Raw genomic sequence first — 20,063 nt, forward strand, 5'->3', positions numbered from 1 at the left:
AAGGAGCTCACAACTCAAACATGAAGTGGTTTAAGTGAGGATCCAGCCTATATTATCCTATCAGTTTGCTGTCTTTCTCTCAACTTTTCACTAAGGTTCTAGGTACAGTTATATTTCTGTCTGTCAAAGGCTCCTTACACACGAAAATAGGAGAGTAGCTGGTAGTCAAGTTGTGAGAACAAAAGTGGCAAATCTGTAGGATTCTTACAGAAGCCAGAAGCTTTTTGTTGTAAGAAGTTAACCATAATTTAAGCCAAATGTATGCAGTGATTCAGACAAAACTGAACTGAACTGGATGCTCTTTCAGCACCCACTGGCATGAATAAATCATCAATTTTATTGATCTGTGCATTTTCAGTAATAACTGAAAATAATTTTTCATTATAAATATTCTGATTGATCCAAATTATTAGTAATGGCTACTTTAATACTTCTTTCCCGACCAGAAGCAAGTACTCCTAGAAGAGATATCCTACTTAATGCTAATGAAGAATTTTCCTGATTGATCTGTCCAATGAGCAGGCTGTAGGATACTTCCGTTTTAACAGATTGAGATAATACTGCTCGTATCTTCTAGAAGTTTGTCCTTCTATGTATGAGTTATTAACTATATCCCACAGTGGCTGTACTAGCTTAAATTTAGAGGCTCTTTGGAAAAAGTACTGAAAATCTGTCATGATCAGGAACTTTCCTAACTGAATTTTAATACTTTGGACAGCCTGTATCCCATTAATTGGTCTAGTTAGAAAATTAAAACATCTGTTCTCAAGTCTTAATAAAAATAGAGATAGTCAGCTAAGATTTTCTGCAATTATTGTGCTTATACAAATAATTGTATTAACAAAACAGTTTATTTGGAACCTTGTTTAGATTATGCTTTTCAGAAAGAATTTTTTTTACAGTTAATACTTTATTTTCTGTAGTACTTTTGTATGAAGAATATTTTGATTACTATAACACAATCAAATTGATACAGTAATCCAGCAAATACTATTTTTAAAGATTTGACTCAAAATTGAGGGATTAATCTGGGATTTGTTCTTTTCTGAAAACAAGCTTATCTATTTTCTCCTTTAATGATAATCTTAGAATAAGAACCTTATGAAAACTTCACATGGGGCAAATGTTAGTTTTAAGGAGACAAAATGATGGGCTTATAGTGAAAGCATAAGACTAAGCATTAGAGGGACTGGGCTTTGATCCCAGTTCAGCAGTGCACTGAAGCATGTGGTCAACATGCTTATGTTCTTTCCTGGGGGGGGGGGGTAACCTTCCAGACTCTGCATGGTCCTGAAGAAGCCATTTTAATAGCCATGGTTCGATTTTGTCATATTTAGAATTGTCGTAATACCTAATTACTTCACAAAAGTGTGGTAAGACTTAATCTGGTGATGGTGATCTCTTTCAGATTGTAGTAAGTGGAGAAGCATAAAGTACTAGCATTGCTGGATTCTTTCAATAAAAATGGAACATAATACAGGAAAGCTGCCTAGGGATGCTCGATACCTGCATGCTGCAGGACATTACATGAGAGGTCAAAGTCCTGTTTTCATTCACTCTATTTCATAATCTAGATTCCACGCTTGTTAGGTTACAGTCACCCATAAAAATAGCCAAGTCAAAAAGCATAATCTTTCTTTGCTTTCATTTGGATCGTTTTTATATCTCAGGGGGCTCTGACTCCGCTAGCAAACATGGGTTTCCAGGCTTGTTTACTTTAACTGCTAACTCAGTGCCAGCATTTGGTTCTTGTCCAGTCATTTAATCTTTGAAGCTTAAATAACTATTTGTGTTAAGTTGCTTGAGAAAGAAAAGCTTACTAGTGGACATAGCCTTGAATGGCACATCACTGTGGGTACTGACAGATCCATGGGAATTCTGTAGGTTGAGCCTGCTGAGTTTCTACGCAGGGAGTGGTTGACCTGGTCTATGGGAAAATGCTGCTGCACAAAAATTGATTCCTTTTGGTTAGTTAACTTTGAAGTGATATGGCTAGACAATGTTATTCTTTTGTGACCTATTCAAATTATTTAAAAGACCTTTTATGGCAGTAAAATACAATGTTTTATAGCATTTTAAGGGCTTGATTTTTCATCTACATATAGATGGGAGCGTGAGATGTATAAAGGTTCAGAAGTTATGCTTACACAAGTGAAAGCACTAGTATTTTACAAGAAGCTTATTTTCAATTTTTGGAAACCTACGGAATGATTCTCAACTTTTAGGCTGAAGAAACCTAATTTTGCTATAAGACCCCTACAAGCTGCTGATTGAAGTGTAGTCAAATCTAGTAACTCCAGCTCTGAATTTGGCCCTGGATCTAAAGAAGCCTTCAGTTAGTGAGATTTTGAGGGGCTGATCTGTGCTGCCTTTGGAGTAGGTGAAGTCTTTTGAAAATTCTGCCTAACTATTGATTGATTTTCTACATATATTATCATTTTGCTACAGTTGTTTATATCTTGTTTTACCTTGTTTGCTGCAATAAAAGCTATGTGAAAGGTTAAGTTTGCTTTTAAAAAGCCAAAGATTGTGATAAAAGATAAACATTCATCTCCTAAAATGGATAGCTTTTGCATGTCAATATAAATAACCTGTAGTTTGTTTTGGATGAAATTTTTATTATCTAGTCCTAACTTAATCAACTAATAATAGAACATAGGTAGAATCAGTTCTTTAATCAGCAAGATTCTTTGACTTCCATTGTGAAATACATTATGCCTTGAATATTGAATATGCAAATACTTTACCTCCCACTTGAGCTATTTTCAAGACCTTAAAAGTAGCTATAGAAGTGGATAATAGTTTGCTTTTCATCCTGGGATAAACTGACAGAAAATCGTTCAGATTTGATAGCTGTATGTGGTCACATATTAAGTAAGTTTAATCCTTTACATAGTTCTTTACTATATTCCACTGGTCAAATGAAATATCTCAGGAACTACTCGATCAAGACATACAACTGTGCTTCCCTTAAATTTTCCTCAGTTAATTGGAGATTGTATTTATACTTTTATAATCTCTTGAAAATCACAGATAACTTGGTATTGTCTAAGCAATTAAAAAAAAAAGCCTTTTGTATTAACTAGGAGGATATACTTGAATTTGCTATGAAAAATAATTAATTCTGGTAATACTATATTAAGTGTGCCAGTAATATAACAAAGACAGTATGACAGTAACAGAACTGCCTCCGCTGTGCAGTGCTGTGGCTTAGGTGACCTTGTCTATCCTTGTCCTAGGTAGTACGCACAATGTAAAATGGTATTCCAAAGCCACACATAGTCCAATCTGCATAGAGCACATTGAGTAATTTGTGGGTTTGTTCTTTCACCAAAAACGTTTATAGCTTTTGGCTTTAAAAATAGTTCTGGAGCATAGCAAGAGAGAAGCAGCTTTGGCCTAGATATTGCACAGGATGGCAGATGAACAGGGTTGATTTCATTTTGGGCATTTTGCCCAGGACACTTTTTATAGAACATACAGTTACTCTGGGGGTTCTTAGGCTGTGGTCACATTGGTTTTTTGGATTTATACTTTAGAAGGGAGAGGCATAATTTTGCAAAAAGAAAAATTCATGTAAATTTCAAAATCTAAGTTCTTTTATGTTTGAGTTTTAAACTTGTATCAGTGATAGTGGGACTATATTTTCTCCTCGGGGCTGCCTGTTTTATGCTCACTCTGCAGATGCTGAAGCCCTCCTCATTAAGGAACATTCTGAAGCCTGTTCTTACATCATTTACTCTAATAAATTTTATTTGCTTTCCATCTCTGGATCTGAATGCATTTTTGAGCTGTGACTGGCATTTGCCTTATAGCTCTCGCATAAAATATTAGAATAAGAGCTAAGCCTGTCTGACAGATGGAAAACATTAAGGCAAAGAAAAATATTACATGTTTGTTTCAACACCTGGTATTTCATACGTGTTACAAATTGAGCACACATGGATTCAGATGTAAATTAGCTAAGGCTGTTGATCTGTGAGGATATGTATTATTTTACTTAGTCTTTAATAAAAATATAAATTCTCCATTTTTAGATTTTGAGTGAAATAGATACTGCACTTCTCTGCTTCTGTGTAGGGACTCTGCTTTTATTTTCCTGGTTTTACAAACTTAGCCAGTGATACCGTTTAGGTCTGCAAGAGTCAAGAAAAGAGAACAACAAAATTTAACTATTGAGAACTAGCATTTAAAAAGAAAGATGGTCTTTTCCCAGGCCCTCTTCTGTTCCAGTTTTTCTGCACTTTCTCATCATGTTTCTTAGTCTGCAGAGCTCTTTGGGGTTACACACTGCTGATGTGGTGCTCTGTTGCAAGTGCAAATTACTATTACATTAACATTTTTTTATTATCCATGATTCTCACAACATTTTGCAAAGAGTAATTACTTTTCCAACTGTCAAATGGTGGTAAGCAGAACTGAATGATCTCACTATTACAAATGAGTGAGCTGGGACAGAAAGCAATAGAGCTGGTTTTCTTGATCTCACTCAGTGAACAAATGCAGAGCTGAAAATAAATAGACCCTGGGAATCCTGAATTCCAGTTCTCTGTTCTAAACACTTAATCTTCAATATGCAGTCCAAATAGGATAATTACATTTATATAGCAACAGTCTGTGATAAGGCCCTTTTTTGCTTTAAGTTAAATGATATTTCTGTTCTCTGTCTTTCCAGTTTAAACACTATGTTAATAAGCTCCGGAGCAAGAACACATTTTATAAAAAGAAGCGACTGGAAATAGCAGAAATTACAGCTGAGTATGGTATCCTCCAGAGGACAGAAGAACTTCTAAAACAGCGCCACGAGGCTATTCAGCAGCAGTTGGTAATACAAGCATTTACTGCTCCCACAGTCCATCACCCTTCTTTCCCTGATAATAGCTATATAATAAGATGAATGTTGTTTTGTTAGATTCTAATGTATATCATCCTCAGCTCTCCTGCTGTCATTAGTAAGAGAGTCATTACGGTATAAAATTTATTTTTGTTTGTTGATTATGCTAAGCTTCTGTACTTCATGTTCAGCAACTGTTTCTTACAGGCAGTCAGGACTGTTGTGCAGTTTCTTTTTAGACTGAGGGGCTTGACCCTGCATTTTAAAGTCAATGGTAAATCTTCACTAACTCCTGTTACAGCAAGGCTGGTTTCTTAAATTAGTTTTTGGTATCCACATACATAGTAAGGGCTTTGAAAATTATCAGCAGCAAGCAGGACTCAAGTTACTGCTGCAAAAAATATAGGAATAGTATTTAAAAAAAGAGTGGACAGGAAGGAAATGTTCTAACCCCAGAATATTTAGAAGAAAATGCATTTCGCAGTCAGTGAAAAATTTAAAACCAGATGAATGTTTTTTCTAAACCAGAATAGCAGGAGAAAGATTTCTGCTATGCATAACTAAGCATTCAGGGAATATACATGCATCCCAAATGCAGTACTACTGCTGTAGTATTTTCTTCCAATACCAGTAGTCTTGTTATCAAAATATTGTGTTTCATCTATATCTGGTTTGTTAAATGTACATATTTTGCATTTTTAAACATAAAGGTATTTACCTTATTAAAAGAAAATTGGAAGTGTGAAAATACATGGGATAGACTTTGGAAAGATACTCCCATAGATGCAGTGGATGATGTCATGCTATTTCAGTAGGGCATTCATTGTTTAATTAAAAATAAAACCAGAACTGCTACCTGGGTAGAAAGAAGCACCTAAGTAGTAGGATCAGAGCTTTTTCTGGTGATTGCTCCTCAGCTAGAAGGAAGGTGAAGAAACACGAACGTTTATTTATAGCAGGATAACTAAGGTACACTAGTCATCTCACAGGAAAATCACAGCAGAGACAAAGCGCTAGAAGTTTTTTTGTGAAATGGCTACACATGGTCAACAGTATATTCTCATTCAAGTCTGACCTTTTCTAAACTACCTTGCAGTAAAACTACAGAGCTTTGACTTCATCAAGTTCTTACCACCCATAGAATCAAATATACTTTTTCAAGCCCTGTCAAACAACACACTGCTGTTAAAGTCTACAAAATGCTCCCATGATGGTAGCAGTAGCTATTAGTAGAGTTAAATCTTTTCTTAAACATATGGTTGTAAAAGGTTTTTGAGGATAATGGACTTGGAGTTCATAGACACATGGCATTTTTAAGAAGGAATGTTTTGCATTTTAACAAATTGTGCATACGTAAATCAACGCTTAGCTTTCAGATTTCAGCAAATACCCTCCTTACATACTTAATAAGCAAGCATTGCTAAAGACCATTACATCAACATATAATTAAATGTAAAGTTTATGTAATATAATGCTAGAATTTGGTAAGATGGTATTAGTATTACTATAACGAATACAATAATTAACTTAGATTTACTTGACCTGTTTAAAAAATAAGTTAGCTACATCTTCAGATTAAGCATCTGGATTTTACACATTGAACCTCTTCAGAGCCTGACCTAAAGACCACTTCACTTTGTGGAAACTTTCTGGTAATTTCACTGGGCATTGGATGACCAAATAGTGTATTTACAGAAAGCTGTCATTATCCTACTGTACAGGCACTAGATAAAAAGTTAGTTTTTCTGGCAGATAGATTATTAATCACTTTTAAAATAAATTGACTACAGTACTTATCTTTTCCGCTTTCTTACAATATTTTGGCTCTATGAAGGAATTTGCTATGTTACTTGATTAATGAACTCACACTCAGCATTTATTTTTTGTGTCTGCAGCAAGCTATTGAAGACAAGAAAGGTATTTCTGGATATAGTTACACCCAGGAGGAGCTGGAAAGAGTATCTGCAGTAAAGAGTGAAATGGATGAAAAGAAAGGCCGGACACTAGATAACATGTCTGAAATGGTGATTTTTGTCTTAAACTATTGTATTTCCTTAATTTGAGTATCATCTGGTTCCTCAGCATAGAAACCAAGTTTAATATTTTTGTTTGGGGTTTTAATTTTCTTTTAATCTATGTTTATATAATAAAAAAATTTCAAACAGTATACATCTGCACAGGTAATCTTGAAAAAGTTTACTAAAATGTGCATTTCTTTTAATTTAGAATTATAAAAAAAATAAATCCTACAAATAAATCCTACTTTCCTCCCCTTCAGAAACATAAGGGATATCAAGTCTTGTCATCTTTGGTGTTTTACTTTTTTTTATTTCAGAAGTGGTTTCATATTTGTTCTCGCACATTATTTGAAAGAGACAAATGGTTTGAATCTTTAACTGAATCTTTTTCTAAAATATTTATAAATCACTGGAGTTAAGCATTTGTTAAAAAATACTTAATATGTCTAAAGAGCTAAATATCTTGTCTTTTTCTCTATACCCTAATTTTCAGTTGCGCTTAGAAATGTCATGTTTAATTTAACTTCCCACATAGCCATAGAAGCAAGACAGAACTTGAATTTCTAATTTGAAAATATTATAAAAGAGCAAAAAGCAAAATAGCATTCTCTGAAATCATGAGGGCACTTTTAAAATAAAGCAGTATAATTAAAACAGAATGACTCTCAAATAGAAAGCTGGATCAAATTCAAATTTTTAGTATAAATACTTTAAAGTGACTCTGTTTTAGTATTTTCAAACTCTATTTAACCTATGCAGGTTTGTTTGTTTGTTTTCTTAAGGATTTCTTCCTTTCTCTCAGTCCACCTCTAAGCAACTCCTTCATTTTCCCCTACTCCTTAAGCTCTTTAGGTGTCTGGCACAGATGCTGTCTTCTGGACTTCGCTGTGATGTTCTCAGTTGAAACAATGGGAGCAGAGTTTGTCTCATTTGTGGTAATGACCCCACTGCAAGATGGGCTCTTTCCCTTCGTTAATTAGACCTGAACTTATGTTATATATAGTTCAGGCTTTCATTGCACATTTTTTCTCTCCGTATTTTGATTTCTTTCCCTTTCTTTTCACATTCCTAATTATATAAATGCACTATTAGTATCATAATGTTAATGTATATTATTTTGTCCCTCTTTCAGGTAAAAAAACTTAACATTATGGTGGCAGAGAAGAAGGCAAGCCTAGCTCCTGTTATCAAAGAACTGAGGCAGTTGCGTCAAAAGTGCCAGGTTAGTAGAAACACTTCTCTCATTCTATGTAAATAAAGTCAGAATCACAAATAAGTCTAATTTACGGATCTCTGTAGTGCTGTACAAGGACATAATCAACTTTGAAGGAAAGCTGGAAATAGCAGAATGGGTCAACAGTGATTTGCAACAGGCAACATGTTAAAGACTGGAATTCGTAAAAGCGGACGGTGCAGGCACAAAATCATGCTGTCCATTATAGCAATTAAAAAAATTACTACACCAGGGGAAAATATAAAAAATCATGGTTCAAAACCATAGCAAAGTTAGTTTTCAAATTGGTTTCAAAGGTTTTTCTGCATCTCAGCACTAATGATCTCAACTAATGCTCTCCTTTTTAAATGGATTGCAAATAATATCCAAATAGTTGAATACATTGATCTAATTCCTATATTAGTCTGTAGGAATGACAGATTTATCCATTTGTTTTCAAAATTTTATAGAGAGCTGAAAAAAAAAAAAATTCAGGTCCACAGCTGCTGTAAGTTGGCTCATTGCCATAGAAGTAAATAGAGCTATCCATTTATCTATCAACTACATTTCCAGAAAATTTTTAATGGTTCTAGTAAGTGTCAGCAAATGAAACCCAGCTAAGGCATTTGTTGTGTACTACTATAAAGCTGGCTTTTCATAGGTAGCAAGTATATTGATCCTTTCTTAATCTCTATTTTTATCATTATTTTTCCTTTCTTCTTACAAACACTGCCCTATTAACCTACCATGTTAAAGCTGTGGATGTGGCTGTAAAGAGGAAATTTGCATGCTATGTTGTGGTGTATACAGCTGATCCTCCAGTATGCGAGCGGAGGCTAGTGGCTTCCCCGTGTGTAATAATACCCGTGTGCCTGCTAGGTTTATGTAAGTGTCTGTGAGTGTGCCAATAGCTGAGGTTGGTGTGTGGGACCAACAAGAACACAGTCTGCCTGAATGTCACATGTCAGTCAATTGAAGATTTCATTTATGTACCCTTTTGCCCTTTTCACATAAGGAATTAACTCAAGAATGTGATGAAAAAAAAATCCAATACGACAGTTGTGCAGCAGGGTTAGAGAGCAATCGCTCTACACTGGAACAGGTAAGATGGTGGCGTGTTCATGCATATTAATAAATGCTGTGCAACCTGTTATTTACTATGGTACAGTATTTTCCCTGCCTTCCCTCTGGATACAGAAAGTACAAATCCACTTCAGGTGGAAATGAGTCAATGGTGATCCACAAATACGCAAATCATGCCTGAAGCTGCTGTGGACTAGCTGCAGTCACACAAATCTCGTCTTCTGAATAGCAACAAATGAACTCAGCAGTATGTCAATCCATCCACTGATGTCCAGATTTGATTAGCAAGGATATTGTAAAAGAAGACACATCTGCTGGAAATCCTTCTGACCTAGAGAGTATCTGTTAGAAAAGAATTTGACCATAAGATGAGGATTAGTTTATGAAGACAAATCTTTATATTTGTTTAGCAGATTCATTAAATTAGCAACCAATCCAATACATAATTAATGCACTGAAATTGATGGCAAGGATACATCATTAAATGTGACTGTCCTGTATTCTTGCATACAACAGTTTTTTAAAAATACAACCATACAGGTGTAGCTAAGAGCTTGTGTGTATGTAGTTTATGCATTACTTGAACTATAGCACTTTTAGGAGGGAAGGTACTTAAACCAGCGCAATCCTTTAAGGTGGGGTCAGTATTAATATGTTGATATGAATCTGCTTTATCTCACTAGATCACCTCCTGTGAATTTTGTCTGGACTTGATTTTTCAAGGCCTTGCACACATAAGGAATATATTTCAAAATAAAAAAGTTGTACAATTAAAGTGTGGGTGGATATATAGATAATTCTTTTCCTGTACTAAAAGTACCTTTGTATAGCTTAATCCAAGCAAAATAAAAGAATCCATAGATAAACCTACTATGAAGTACACCTTCCATAAGAACTATTTTACAATAGCAATCAAGGCTTTTTTTCTTGGCACACAAATCTAAGTCATTTTCTAACACATGATGACAATCACATCCACTGATTAAGCTGGACATGAGTGTCAGCAAACTCTTGCAGTTGAACAGTAGAATTCAGTATTCCAGCTGATGGTCTGAAAAGCACACGGTGATGGAGCTTGAGTTGACAACTGCTGTGTGACCTGGGGTACATGAATTCCACTTGGATTATTAGGGTTTTTTGGTATGGACCATTTAGAGATGGGAATAACCCACTTTCTCCATACTCCTCAACATAATTATCGATTACTAATTAACATACTATTAACACGTCTGTAGCTTTTAACATACGTTTTGCAGATGTGTTCCAGGAAATGCTTATTCACAACTGTATTTAGCACTTATGATGTGCTTAGGAACAAGAGTCTTGGCAGCACTTGTGAAGTGTCTCTTAGAAGTCAGTCGTATTAATAAACACCTATTAACAATCATTTAACATCTTTAACTGTGACTGAAACTGCAAATCTCAAAAAATCAAGTGTCTTTAAAAGAGACTTCTGTAAAGCCCAATTATATAAATATTTAAGAAATTATCAATTCAGTATTATGCCTGTTTCTATTATGGACTCTCCTGGTTTATATAGCAACTCAGGGCTTCTCCTGTGGACTTTCAGTTACGATGTCCTTTGAAATCTCATTCTTGTACTACAGGAAGTGAAAGGACTTCTTGAGGAGTGTGTTCAGGAAGAAAGCAACTACCATTATATTAACTGCATGAAAAGGGTAAGATCACAAGAGAGACCAAATTATTCATTGTGAAATTAAATAGCAATTATAATATTTTTTTTTTTAAATTATGTTTCTTTATAGAATCTAGAAATACAGCTGCAGCGTGCTAAAGAAGAAATGAAGGCATACGTCTCCCCAGATCCACAGGAGAGACGAAAGGCAATTCGGTAAGTGTATTAATGTGTTTTGTGTTTCCTTTGTGTAAACTTGAAGGATATTCATAAACTGAGGTTGAAGTTAGGAATTTTCTCACTGGCATTTGAACTGGAGGACTTCACCTGCTAAATTTAGAAACACTATAATAATCTAAAAATAAGCATCTCGAATTCCAGTATATACTGCTGTAAACCTATGAGTTGTCTCAGACATACCAAAAGATTTTCCCTTCCTGCTGGAGATTATAGGCCCCAGATAGTGGTTTTAACTTGCAGTCCCTGTTGGCACAAGCTCAGAGAAGCTGTGCTTCAGCTAGGTCCTGCAGGAAGTGTGGCTCTACCAGACATAATACCTCTGCCAAGTTTCCCCTTGAGACTCCAGCGTGCAGGAGTAGAAGGTCTACCACCTCTCAGAGAGCAACCATATGCTGCCCTCAGATTCTGGCCATTTCTTGCAAATCTTCTACTCTTCTTTCAAGTATAATAGCTATTGCTGTTACCAGTACAGGAATGGAGGACTGCATATACTCATCGTAAATGGATTTTGGTTTGCTCCCGTTTGTCGTTCTTACTGGAGGTAGAATGAATGCTGTTCTGCACCATCACACTAACCTTCATCTTTACATTCAATTTAATTTACTCCAATATAAAAACAGTTGCTTCATCCTGTCAGTTTTTTCAGGACCCCTTGCCTTTGCCTGGTATGGAGAGAAGCAGAAAAGATTATGAATTGAACTGATCATTTTGTTTGTGTAGTTTTCTATTTTAAATGTTGCAGTCCTGCCAAAGATCGAAACATTTTCTGAGAATGAGATATTTTGGATTAATTATCTGTGCTAAGAAGTCTAAATGTTACCATGTCATATAGATTTTTTACACTTTACTGCATACTAAATATTTTTGCAAAAGTATCCTGTTTAAAATTTTGAATATGTTCAGTCTTTTAATACAATAGAAAAGTTGAAACAAAATTCAGGCAATAAAGTCAACAAGCTGGTTCAGCCCCATCAAAATGAAACATCAGGAAAATCCAAAACAAACTTTTATAATTTCCACTTGGTGAAAGTGTCAAAATACCTGCTTTTTATTCTGTGTAATTAGTTTTTTTAAATTTCAGAATTTTGCATGAAATAGAAATTCTGTTTTCCAGCTAGTTTTATCTTTGACAAAAAAAAAAAAAACCTTAGATCCTAGCTGTTGACAAAATAAACAAGCTTAAATTGTCGTCACTAGTTTTACAAAGTCATCTTTGGCTTTCACACCACAGTATTTCTCAGTCATGAAAATATTTATCAAAACAGTAGTTTTAAAATTTATGTTTGCTGGGTTTGATCAAGGGTCTTTTTGGTTTATCTTTTAATGAATGGAATGAGTGAAAAACACTCTGATGTTTTGAAAGTAGCATTGGGTCTTCTTAAAGGTGTAGTCATTACTGTACCAAGGAATCTCCACAGAGTATATCATTCCTAGTTCAGTGCAGAGGGGGCATCAGCTCTGCCTGCTTCCTCTCCATCTCACAGTCTGCATCAATCAGCATTCCTACAGTTTGCTTTATTGCTTAGGCTTTAAAAAGCCACAGCAATATAATTCCTTGATGTGAGGCCTCTTCTTAGATTTCTACATTTGTATTTCAGTGACAAGACAGATTGTTGCCTGAGATCTGTGTAATCTGTCTTGTCAGAGCTGTGGTTCATGTACAGTCTTCTGTACAATGTGCCAAAATTCTTCAGAAAATTGTCCCATTCACAAAACAATTTAAAAGCATGACTGAGTGGCAAAGCAAAGATAGAGCTGCTTAATTAGATAATTAATAATCATTCTACACTCCATTTGAAAGCTTCAGACCATCCAGTGTGCTGACATCACAACAGGAAAAGAGAACCAGTAGTTGTCTGCCACTTCTCAAAGGAGGTGGAAGAATAAATTAATTTCCCTAGATATCTGTCCTCTTAGGACTTTTTACCTTTCAGAACAACTTCTGGACCTTTCTGTTGCAGTGGTGGCGATGAGGGAAGCACCGTTAATTGGTAGTATACATAATCAAATGTCATTCAGTATCACCAGAGGCAATTTCTTCACTCACTGTGGAGTGAAAAAAGGCAGTAGTTGACCGCTAAGATTTTACGGGCTCTGGAATGGGGCCATTGACAAGGATAGCGATGTGTCTGAGTGAGAAAACTCCAGGGATTCCCTCAGGAGACACTGAGAGATGAGGTTGTCTTCATCAGATCCTTCATGAACTAGAAGTTGTCCCGATGGTACCAGTGGAGCTGCATCTCCTGCTGTTCTAGAACATGAGGCAGAGATCACTAGGAAATGAAGGGCTCAATTAATTCCATCACAGAGACCTTCTGCAAGGATCTGAGGCATGGAAATGTTTAAACACTATGTAGTGAACAATGTAGGAAAAAATAAGAGTAAGTAAAGAATCCAAACTACTAATGTTAGGGTGGGAGAAGAAAAGGAGGAGGAGATAGAATGTGAGTGGAGGCTAAGAAGCCTCTTTATCTTACAAAATAGTGGAAAGCTGCACGAAATAAAAGATTTATCTAATGAAAGATGAAAAAACAGCAAAATTAAGCAGCAGGATGAAAAGAGAAGTGGCTGTGAGGAAAATCTTACTGATTATGTGAATATTCATTAGTATGGAAAGCAACACAGCTCAACCAAGCAGCTGAGAGGAAATGCGGGTCAAACAGCAGGCACTGTCCTTTTATGGCCTCGCAGGGAAGGGGAGGGTCCGAGTTTATTCACAGATGGTCAGCAAAAAATGCTCTAAGTCAAATACGTGTGCAATGAACATCCACAATGTGAGTACTCACACAGACAAGCCATCAAAGCCAAATGCTGGAATTAAGCGTGAGTCCAGCTCTGTAATTCCAGGTATGGTGAGGAGAATGTGAACGGAGCATTACCACTCTCTCTGCTGTCCCTGTTTCACTTGCTAACTGTGGGCACAGAAGCTAGGGAAATTATCCTCTCACAGTGACTATACACGTATTTGACCTTCTGTAAGATGTCACAGACCCATCGCATTTGAATGAATTACAGCAAAGTTCAGTATAGAGGACTTTGCAAAATATAAAATGAGACAATAATTTTTTTTTCTAGACATCCTTTTAGAATGTGAATGTATTTTTCAGCAGGCACTGGAATGTAAACGGAGTGAAAATGAACCATAAATATAACAGCACTTTCCTAACAAGGTATTGAACAAAAAATGTCTCAATTCCAACCCTCTTTATTGAATATAAACTCTGTTCCGTGGAGTCACTTCTTAGGAATGTGAAAAGTTAATTTTCTTCTCTAAATCTTCTCTAAAAATAGAAAGTAGTGTTTTTTTAATGAAGTTATTAAGTTGCATTCTTTCCAGTCATCATTATAAATAGTAAAGAAAAACTTACTAGGAAAGACATCTAATCTTCCGATGATTACTTTGAAAACTCTACTTTAAAAAAAAAAAAGTACATTCTTGAGGCCAAATGTGTGTGAACATACGCTGCGTGCCAGTGGAAATACGAAGATTCAGTGTGGCTTTCCATCTCTTTGATTTGGTGAGGATTGCTAGGGATCAGCTGTGCAGCACAGCACTTGGAGCAGCCTCAAGACGGCTCTGATTTGTTCTGGCTAGAACTGTCCAAGAGTGCGAGATCAGAAAATGATCCAGCTTTGTTCCTTGCATGTCTGTTCTGCAGGCAGTACAGCAGGCAGGGCCCAGGTGGCCAGGGGCCCAAGTGCTCCAGTCAAAAGCCTGGCATACTTAGTCGAAATGGAAGGAATATAAGAAACGCAATGCGTTGGTTCTGCACGACTTCTCACCATGCTCTAGCAAACCTTCACACCTTGGTATCATGAAGGCTGATATTTCTTTCTGGAAAATAGGATTTCTCTATGCAATGTTCTCCTACCCTGAGCAATTTGGAAAGTTCTTTACATGAGTTGGGTTATTTTGAATTCCGCTAGCAAACTCTCAACCTCTAAGTGTACCTGTTACACACAAAGTGTAGTAATTGATTTTTTTTTCAAGTGAATCAGTGAAGAGATTTTTTTATTGTCACATTTCAAAATATTTTAAAATAAGTACATAGTAATGTATCTGAATCGTGCTGTTATTAAGGTTTGCATATTATATTGTCAGGTTTCATGTATCAAGTTTGCATATGTCAGAAAGTGATCCAGCCACTTGTTACAGACAAAGGTGTACAGCCAAGATTTTTAATAATGAAATGTCATCAGTTATGCTTCTAAGCCTATATTTAGGCACCTAAATGTGACGGCTGTTTTCTGAAAGCGAGGAACGCGCAGCGGTTCCATTGCAGTCACTGGATTTGTCAAACCTGTGGTGAAATACTATTCCCCTTCATTCCTGTATTTTCCCACTCATTCTAACACCACATTCACAGCAATTAAGGGCTGTGGATTCGTAAACTCTGATGCTTGTACAAATGAGGCCACTGGCTGACCTCAGAATATCACCAGGATAAATGCACTATTAAAAAGGGATCAAGTATATCTTACCTAAATGATCTTGCTGCTGTTCCTTGCTGGAAGGAGTGGCAATCATGCCTGCTTCAAAAATGTAAGAGATCTTACCCAATATCACTTTTCCCAACTGCACAACTGAGAGAATCAGAGAGATCTGAGCCTTGATGTCATGGGATATGTTGTCCAATGACAAAAAGGTTTCTTCATGCTTTCTCTTCTATCTCATTTATGTACCTCCCAATATTTTCATAATTTTCCATGCTTGCATCATTGTTCTGTCCTATTACATAGAACCAAATAAAATCATAATAAAATTATTTTCTGTTTCCTTCAGAGAACAGTATACACGGATGATCCTTGAACAAGAAAACCTTGGGAAGGTAAGAATGAGGTTTTTACCTTGTAAAAACATTGTACAGTTCATAGTTTTGTGGGGCTTATTAGTAAAGACTGTGGTCAGTCTTTTATAAAAAGCATATTGCAGCCTACAAAGCAAATTCCATTACTGCTGGCATTGGTAACTAATACCCTGAAAAGAGATCATGCTCGCTCTTCAGGGCTTGATTTCCTGCAGAGTATAGCATGAGCCGCTTGTAAAAGATAGTCAAACAGCTTAACGTGACAGCACATTCCCTGAAAACCATTTGGATAAGAAACTGAAACATGGACATAACAAACTGTGCCAGCTGAAATTTTATGTTGTATATAAAGCAACCTGTTGAAGACAATAAATTTTGAGCCTGTCAGCCTTATCACTGTTATTAAAGGCCAGGGGATCATCAGCGCAGCAGTGTTAAACAAAAGCAGTTGTCCATTTTTAATCTTGTATGAAGCTCAGATCAGCATGGATGAGGTTAGGCTTACCAATTCACACTAAACATCTTTCTTTTATTAGTTTCCTTCTTATGAGTCAGTCTGTGAGCGATTTTTACAGGTTTGGGCTATTAATAATCAGTAGCAGGTTTAATTGTAAAACGTTGATTTCATGTTTATAGTATCATTATATGAATCCATTGCAGGTTGCAACTTGATATTGCAAGAGTTCTGTATATAAGTGAACTCAAATTTTTAGCATAACTTCTCAAATAGATAAGACTACTATTCAGACAGTTTTAAAACATTTAAATAATTGTCAATCTGTACAAAGCAGATATCAGAGTCCCAGGCGTTAATGCATTTATCACTTGCAAGGAGTGTTATAAACTTGAACAAAATAATACTTCAGTAGCATATAAAAATCTTTGTCATTCCAAGCTGCCCATGTAAGCAATTTTTGTGGCTTGGAACAGTTCCAGAAATCTAATATTTTTGTATTTTTAACAGAAATTACGAGAGAAGCAGAAAGTTGTACGGGAAAGTCATGGGCCAAACATGAAGCAAATTAAAATGTGGCAGGATTTTGAGCAGTTAATGGAATGTAAGAGAGAATGTTTTCTGAAACAACAAAATCAAACTGCCATTGGTCAAGTCATTCAGGAAGGAGGTAAAGATAGGCTTGTATTATGAATTCTTCCTTCTTGATACCAACATAAAGTAGGAAGACAGCGTGTTGGCTTCTTAAAGGTAACCTCTTACTAAATATTGCTGCTTTCGTCATTTCTACATAAATTTGTTGTACATTATTTGGTTTTGGTGGATAAACAAAGAGCACAACTAACCACTCTACGAAGCTTTTCCTCCATTGTTTAAGTGACAACATAACGCGGTTGGGAAGATCTGTTACGAGAGCTGCACTAGGGTGAACCTCATCGTAAATCTTTGTTTTATGAGGCTGGGAATGGCATGCATCTGCAGAGAGATCAAAGGAAAAGAAATCCTTCTCCAGGGTCACAGAAAACTTATGTAATTGCTCTGCTCCTTATTCTGTATCATCTAAGGTTACATTTTTGCAAGGCCTGGGACTTGATATTGTATAATTGTGGACCTCCTGGCTTGGCCCTCTCCTTCCCTATTGTCTTTATTCATCTAGTGTGACTGGCAAGAATGGAGCCATTTTCGCTCTGAGCTGCACAGACCTTGCCTGCACACTCCTAGTCATACTTTCCTTGCACGGTTGAATTAAACTGATTGTGCTTCCAGGAGACAGTTCATTGCTACAGTGTCAGGAGTAGGTTCAGAGAACAATTACTTGGATTCTGAACTTTTTCCAGTATCTTTTGTTGTTGTTTTTAACAAATATATTTTTCTTGCACATATACCGTCTTCTAATTTTGCTGAGTTGCCCACATGAAAGTGTAAATGGTGGTTGACTAATGGCTTTCTCCACTGAGGACATTTTGTGCTGTTTTGTCTGTGCAGTGTGGTTCAAAAGTGATTACGCTACCCAAAGAGGATCATCCCAGGGATGGAGGGTTATTGATGGATGTAAATATGGCACAGGGGTTTGTGCATATATTAGGGCATGCAAAACAGGTAAATAGGCAAGGCTGCTGTGTACTCTGGCTTTGATCTGTGAGCTACAGGCAACTGTCACTGCCCTTAAAATTGCATCATGAGACCCACAGCTGACCCGGTGTAAGAGGAAAGTAGGTGAGGCTTGAAACTGTCCCTCACGCTTCATCGTCTCGGATGAGCGCCTCTTAGCCACAATCAAAGATCAGAAGCAGAGAGATAAGTCTGCGGGACCAGAACTCTTGCTATTCTTCTTTAGTCTCTTGGCTTATTGAATTTCTAGATAGGGTTGGGGGTTTTTTTTTGGTTTTTCCTGCCTGAAGTCGAATGTCTTTTCAGGACATAAAAAATAATTTTGCTTTCTCTGGTACCTAACTATGAGATCTTCTGCTGTTTTCTATATTAAGAGAGAGTATGGTAATTATATATCATTCCTAGTTTGCCTTTGCATTAAATGTATTTGTTAACAGAACTAAAATTAAATCTGATGACTACATTTTGACTGTATGGTATTCTTTTTTTTCCATTTCTTAGGTGAAAGAAGGTAAATTGTTAGTGACAGGTAGCTTGCTGGGCCACAGGAAAAATTGGTTTGAATGGGTCATTTAGTGAAATTTCTTTCTTTAAGGTGCCCCCAAAGGGTTTAAAATTGCAGTGTATGTGTAAGGAGTGGGTCTCAGATCCATGGAATCCCAGGACATCCTCATGTAAGCCCTCCCACGCTGCTGAATAGCTGAAGATAGTCTTTCTCAACAGCTGCACACTAATCTTGCCCAGGACAAGGAGAAGCAGCACATTTTCCCCTACGCACATTTTCAGCGAGTGTGGAAGGAAAGCTGTGGTGTAGGACATAGGCACAGGTAGAGTTGGCCGGGGTGGGGAGAATGTGCACCGCTGCCACCACCCGCTGCTTGCATGAGTTTATTACTTTCCACGGCAGGAGAACGGGCTTTAATAAGGCACTGAAGGGAGCCCATATCGATCTGGAAGGGAGAAGCTCAGGAAAAGGACATATGCAGACTATGTAGTGTGGGCACAGCCATCTCCAGAGACAGCTATACCTTTTTCTCCCTGCTAGCCCTGATTACCATACTTCACCTGAATTGCACTGTAGGGCCTGCTGAGCTGAAGAAAGTTATGGTAGTCACGTACCTGGACTTCCAAAGGAGGGTTTTGCTGATTACTTGCCAGCAATAGTAAACCAGCACAGACAACTAGATGAAAGACATGCTGAAAACATGGGATAATCACCAAAAATGGGCATTTAGGTTACTTAAGAACCAGCCTGTATGGTTCAGAGTCACCAGACAGACCATGAGAAAGGAGATTTTATATACTTCAAGTAAAAACTTTTAACAAAACCCTAGAAACCCTATTTGATTGGACCATTTACGCAAAGGTGTATTACATGGATTAGCCTGCTGCCCAGGGAAAAGCAATGCTTTTGAAATTGATAGCAATGATGTAGACTAAGATTGAGTATAATAATTTTCTGGTTTTCTGTTCAGAGTTACCCTAAATATAGTTCATCTTTCTTCCTTGTAAAAACACTTTATTGCTAGTTACTCAAAGATGACGTGATTGTTGTTCTGATCTGATTAGTGTTCTGTCATTTGTACTGCACCAAGAAAGGGCACACAGATTATACACTACAGCAGCAGCAAAATGACTTTCTGAGATGAAGCAGAAAATCATAATAACTGTTATGAAAAGAAAACTGGAAAAACTCAAATGCTATTTTTAGCTTTTTATACAAGTGGACATTTAATAAATGCAACTTTAATGGATTCTGTTCACTGGCTTTTCCACCTAGTTCATGATTTGATGGGAGCGTTCAAAAACCTTTCAATTTCACAGTTTTATCTTTACTTCCTAACTTGCAACAAAAAGCTTACTTCTGATTTTTTAACTTTGTTATTATTAATAGCCTAGCTGGTTAACTAATAAGATTAAACATATCATATGGAAAAATACCTGCCTTTTCCTTGTGAAGGTCTAAATAAATCAAAAATGTGCATAGCTAAATTTGGGGCTCCAGCTCTTACCAGATTTCTTCCAGTCAGAACACTGATCCGAGCAGTCACTCTTGAACAGCAGCTTACTTTGTTTCAGAAGTCTTCTCCTTGTCTTTACCCAGGACTGGATGAGGAAGTATTCCAGCTATAGAACTAATAGAGTATTCTGCAGCTTTGCGTTACT

The 20,063-nt window shown here is 36.6% G+C and overlaps 1 protein-coding gene across 6 annotated transcripts in view; it reads left to right on the top strand.

Annotated features, from left to right (window-relative positions):
• IFT81 (intraflagellar transport 81) overlaps positions 1-20,063 on the top strand; it is a 71,220-nt gene that overhangs the window by 25,447 nt on the left and 25,710 nt on the right. For 3 of the 6 annotated variants that reach the window (XM_069794758.1, XM_009927449.2, XM_069794759.1), the window contains 8 exons: positions 4,676-4,825; positions 6,730-6,858; positions 7,985-8,074; positions 9,081-9,167; positions 10,756-10,827; positions 10,915-11,000; positions 15,808-15,853; positions 16,797-18,360. In XM_069794758.1, coding sequence (XP_069650859.1) covers positions 4,676-4,825; positions 6,730-6,858; positions 7,985-8,074; positions 9,081-9,167; positions 10,756-10,827; positions 10,915-11,000; positions 15,808-15,853; positions 16,797-16,979 — 843 coding nt within the window. In that variant the 3' untranslated portion in view covers positions 16,980-18,360. Of the gene's footprint in view, positions 1-4,675; positions 4,826-6,729; positions 6,859-7,984; positions 8,075-9,080; positions 9,168-10,755; positions 10,828-10,914; positions 11,001-15,807; positions 15,854-16,796; positions 18,361-20,063 lie in introns of those variants that run through there. The other 3 variants (XM_069794760.1, XM_069794761.1, XM_069794762.1) reach the window with 1 other exon arrangement.

The sequence above is a fragment of the Haliaeetus albicilla genome, chromosome 10, assembly GCF_947461875.1.
Source record: "Haliaeetus albicilla chromosome 10, bHalAlb1.1, whole genome shotgun sequence".
Taxonomy (NCBI): Eukaryota; Metazoa; Chordata; class Aves; order Accipitriformes; family Accipitridae; genus Haliaeetus; species Haliaeetus albicilla.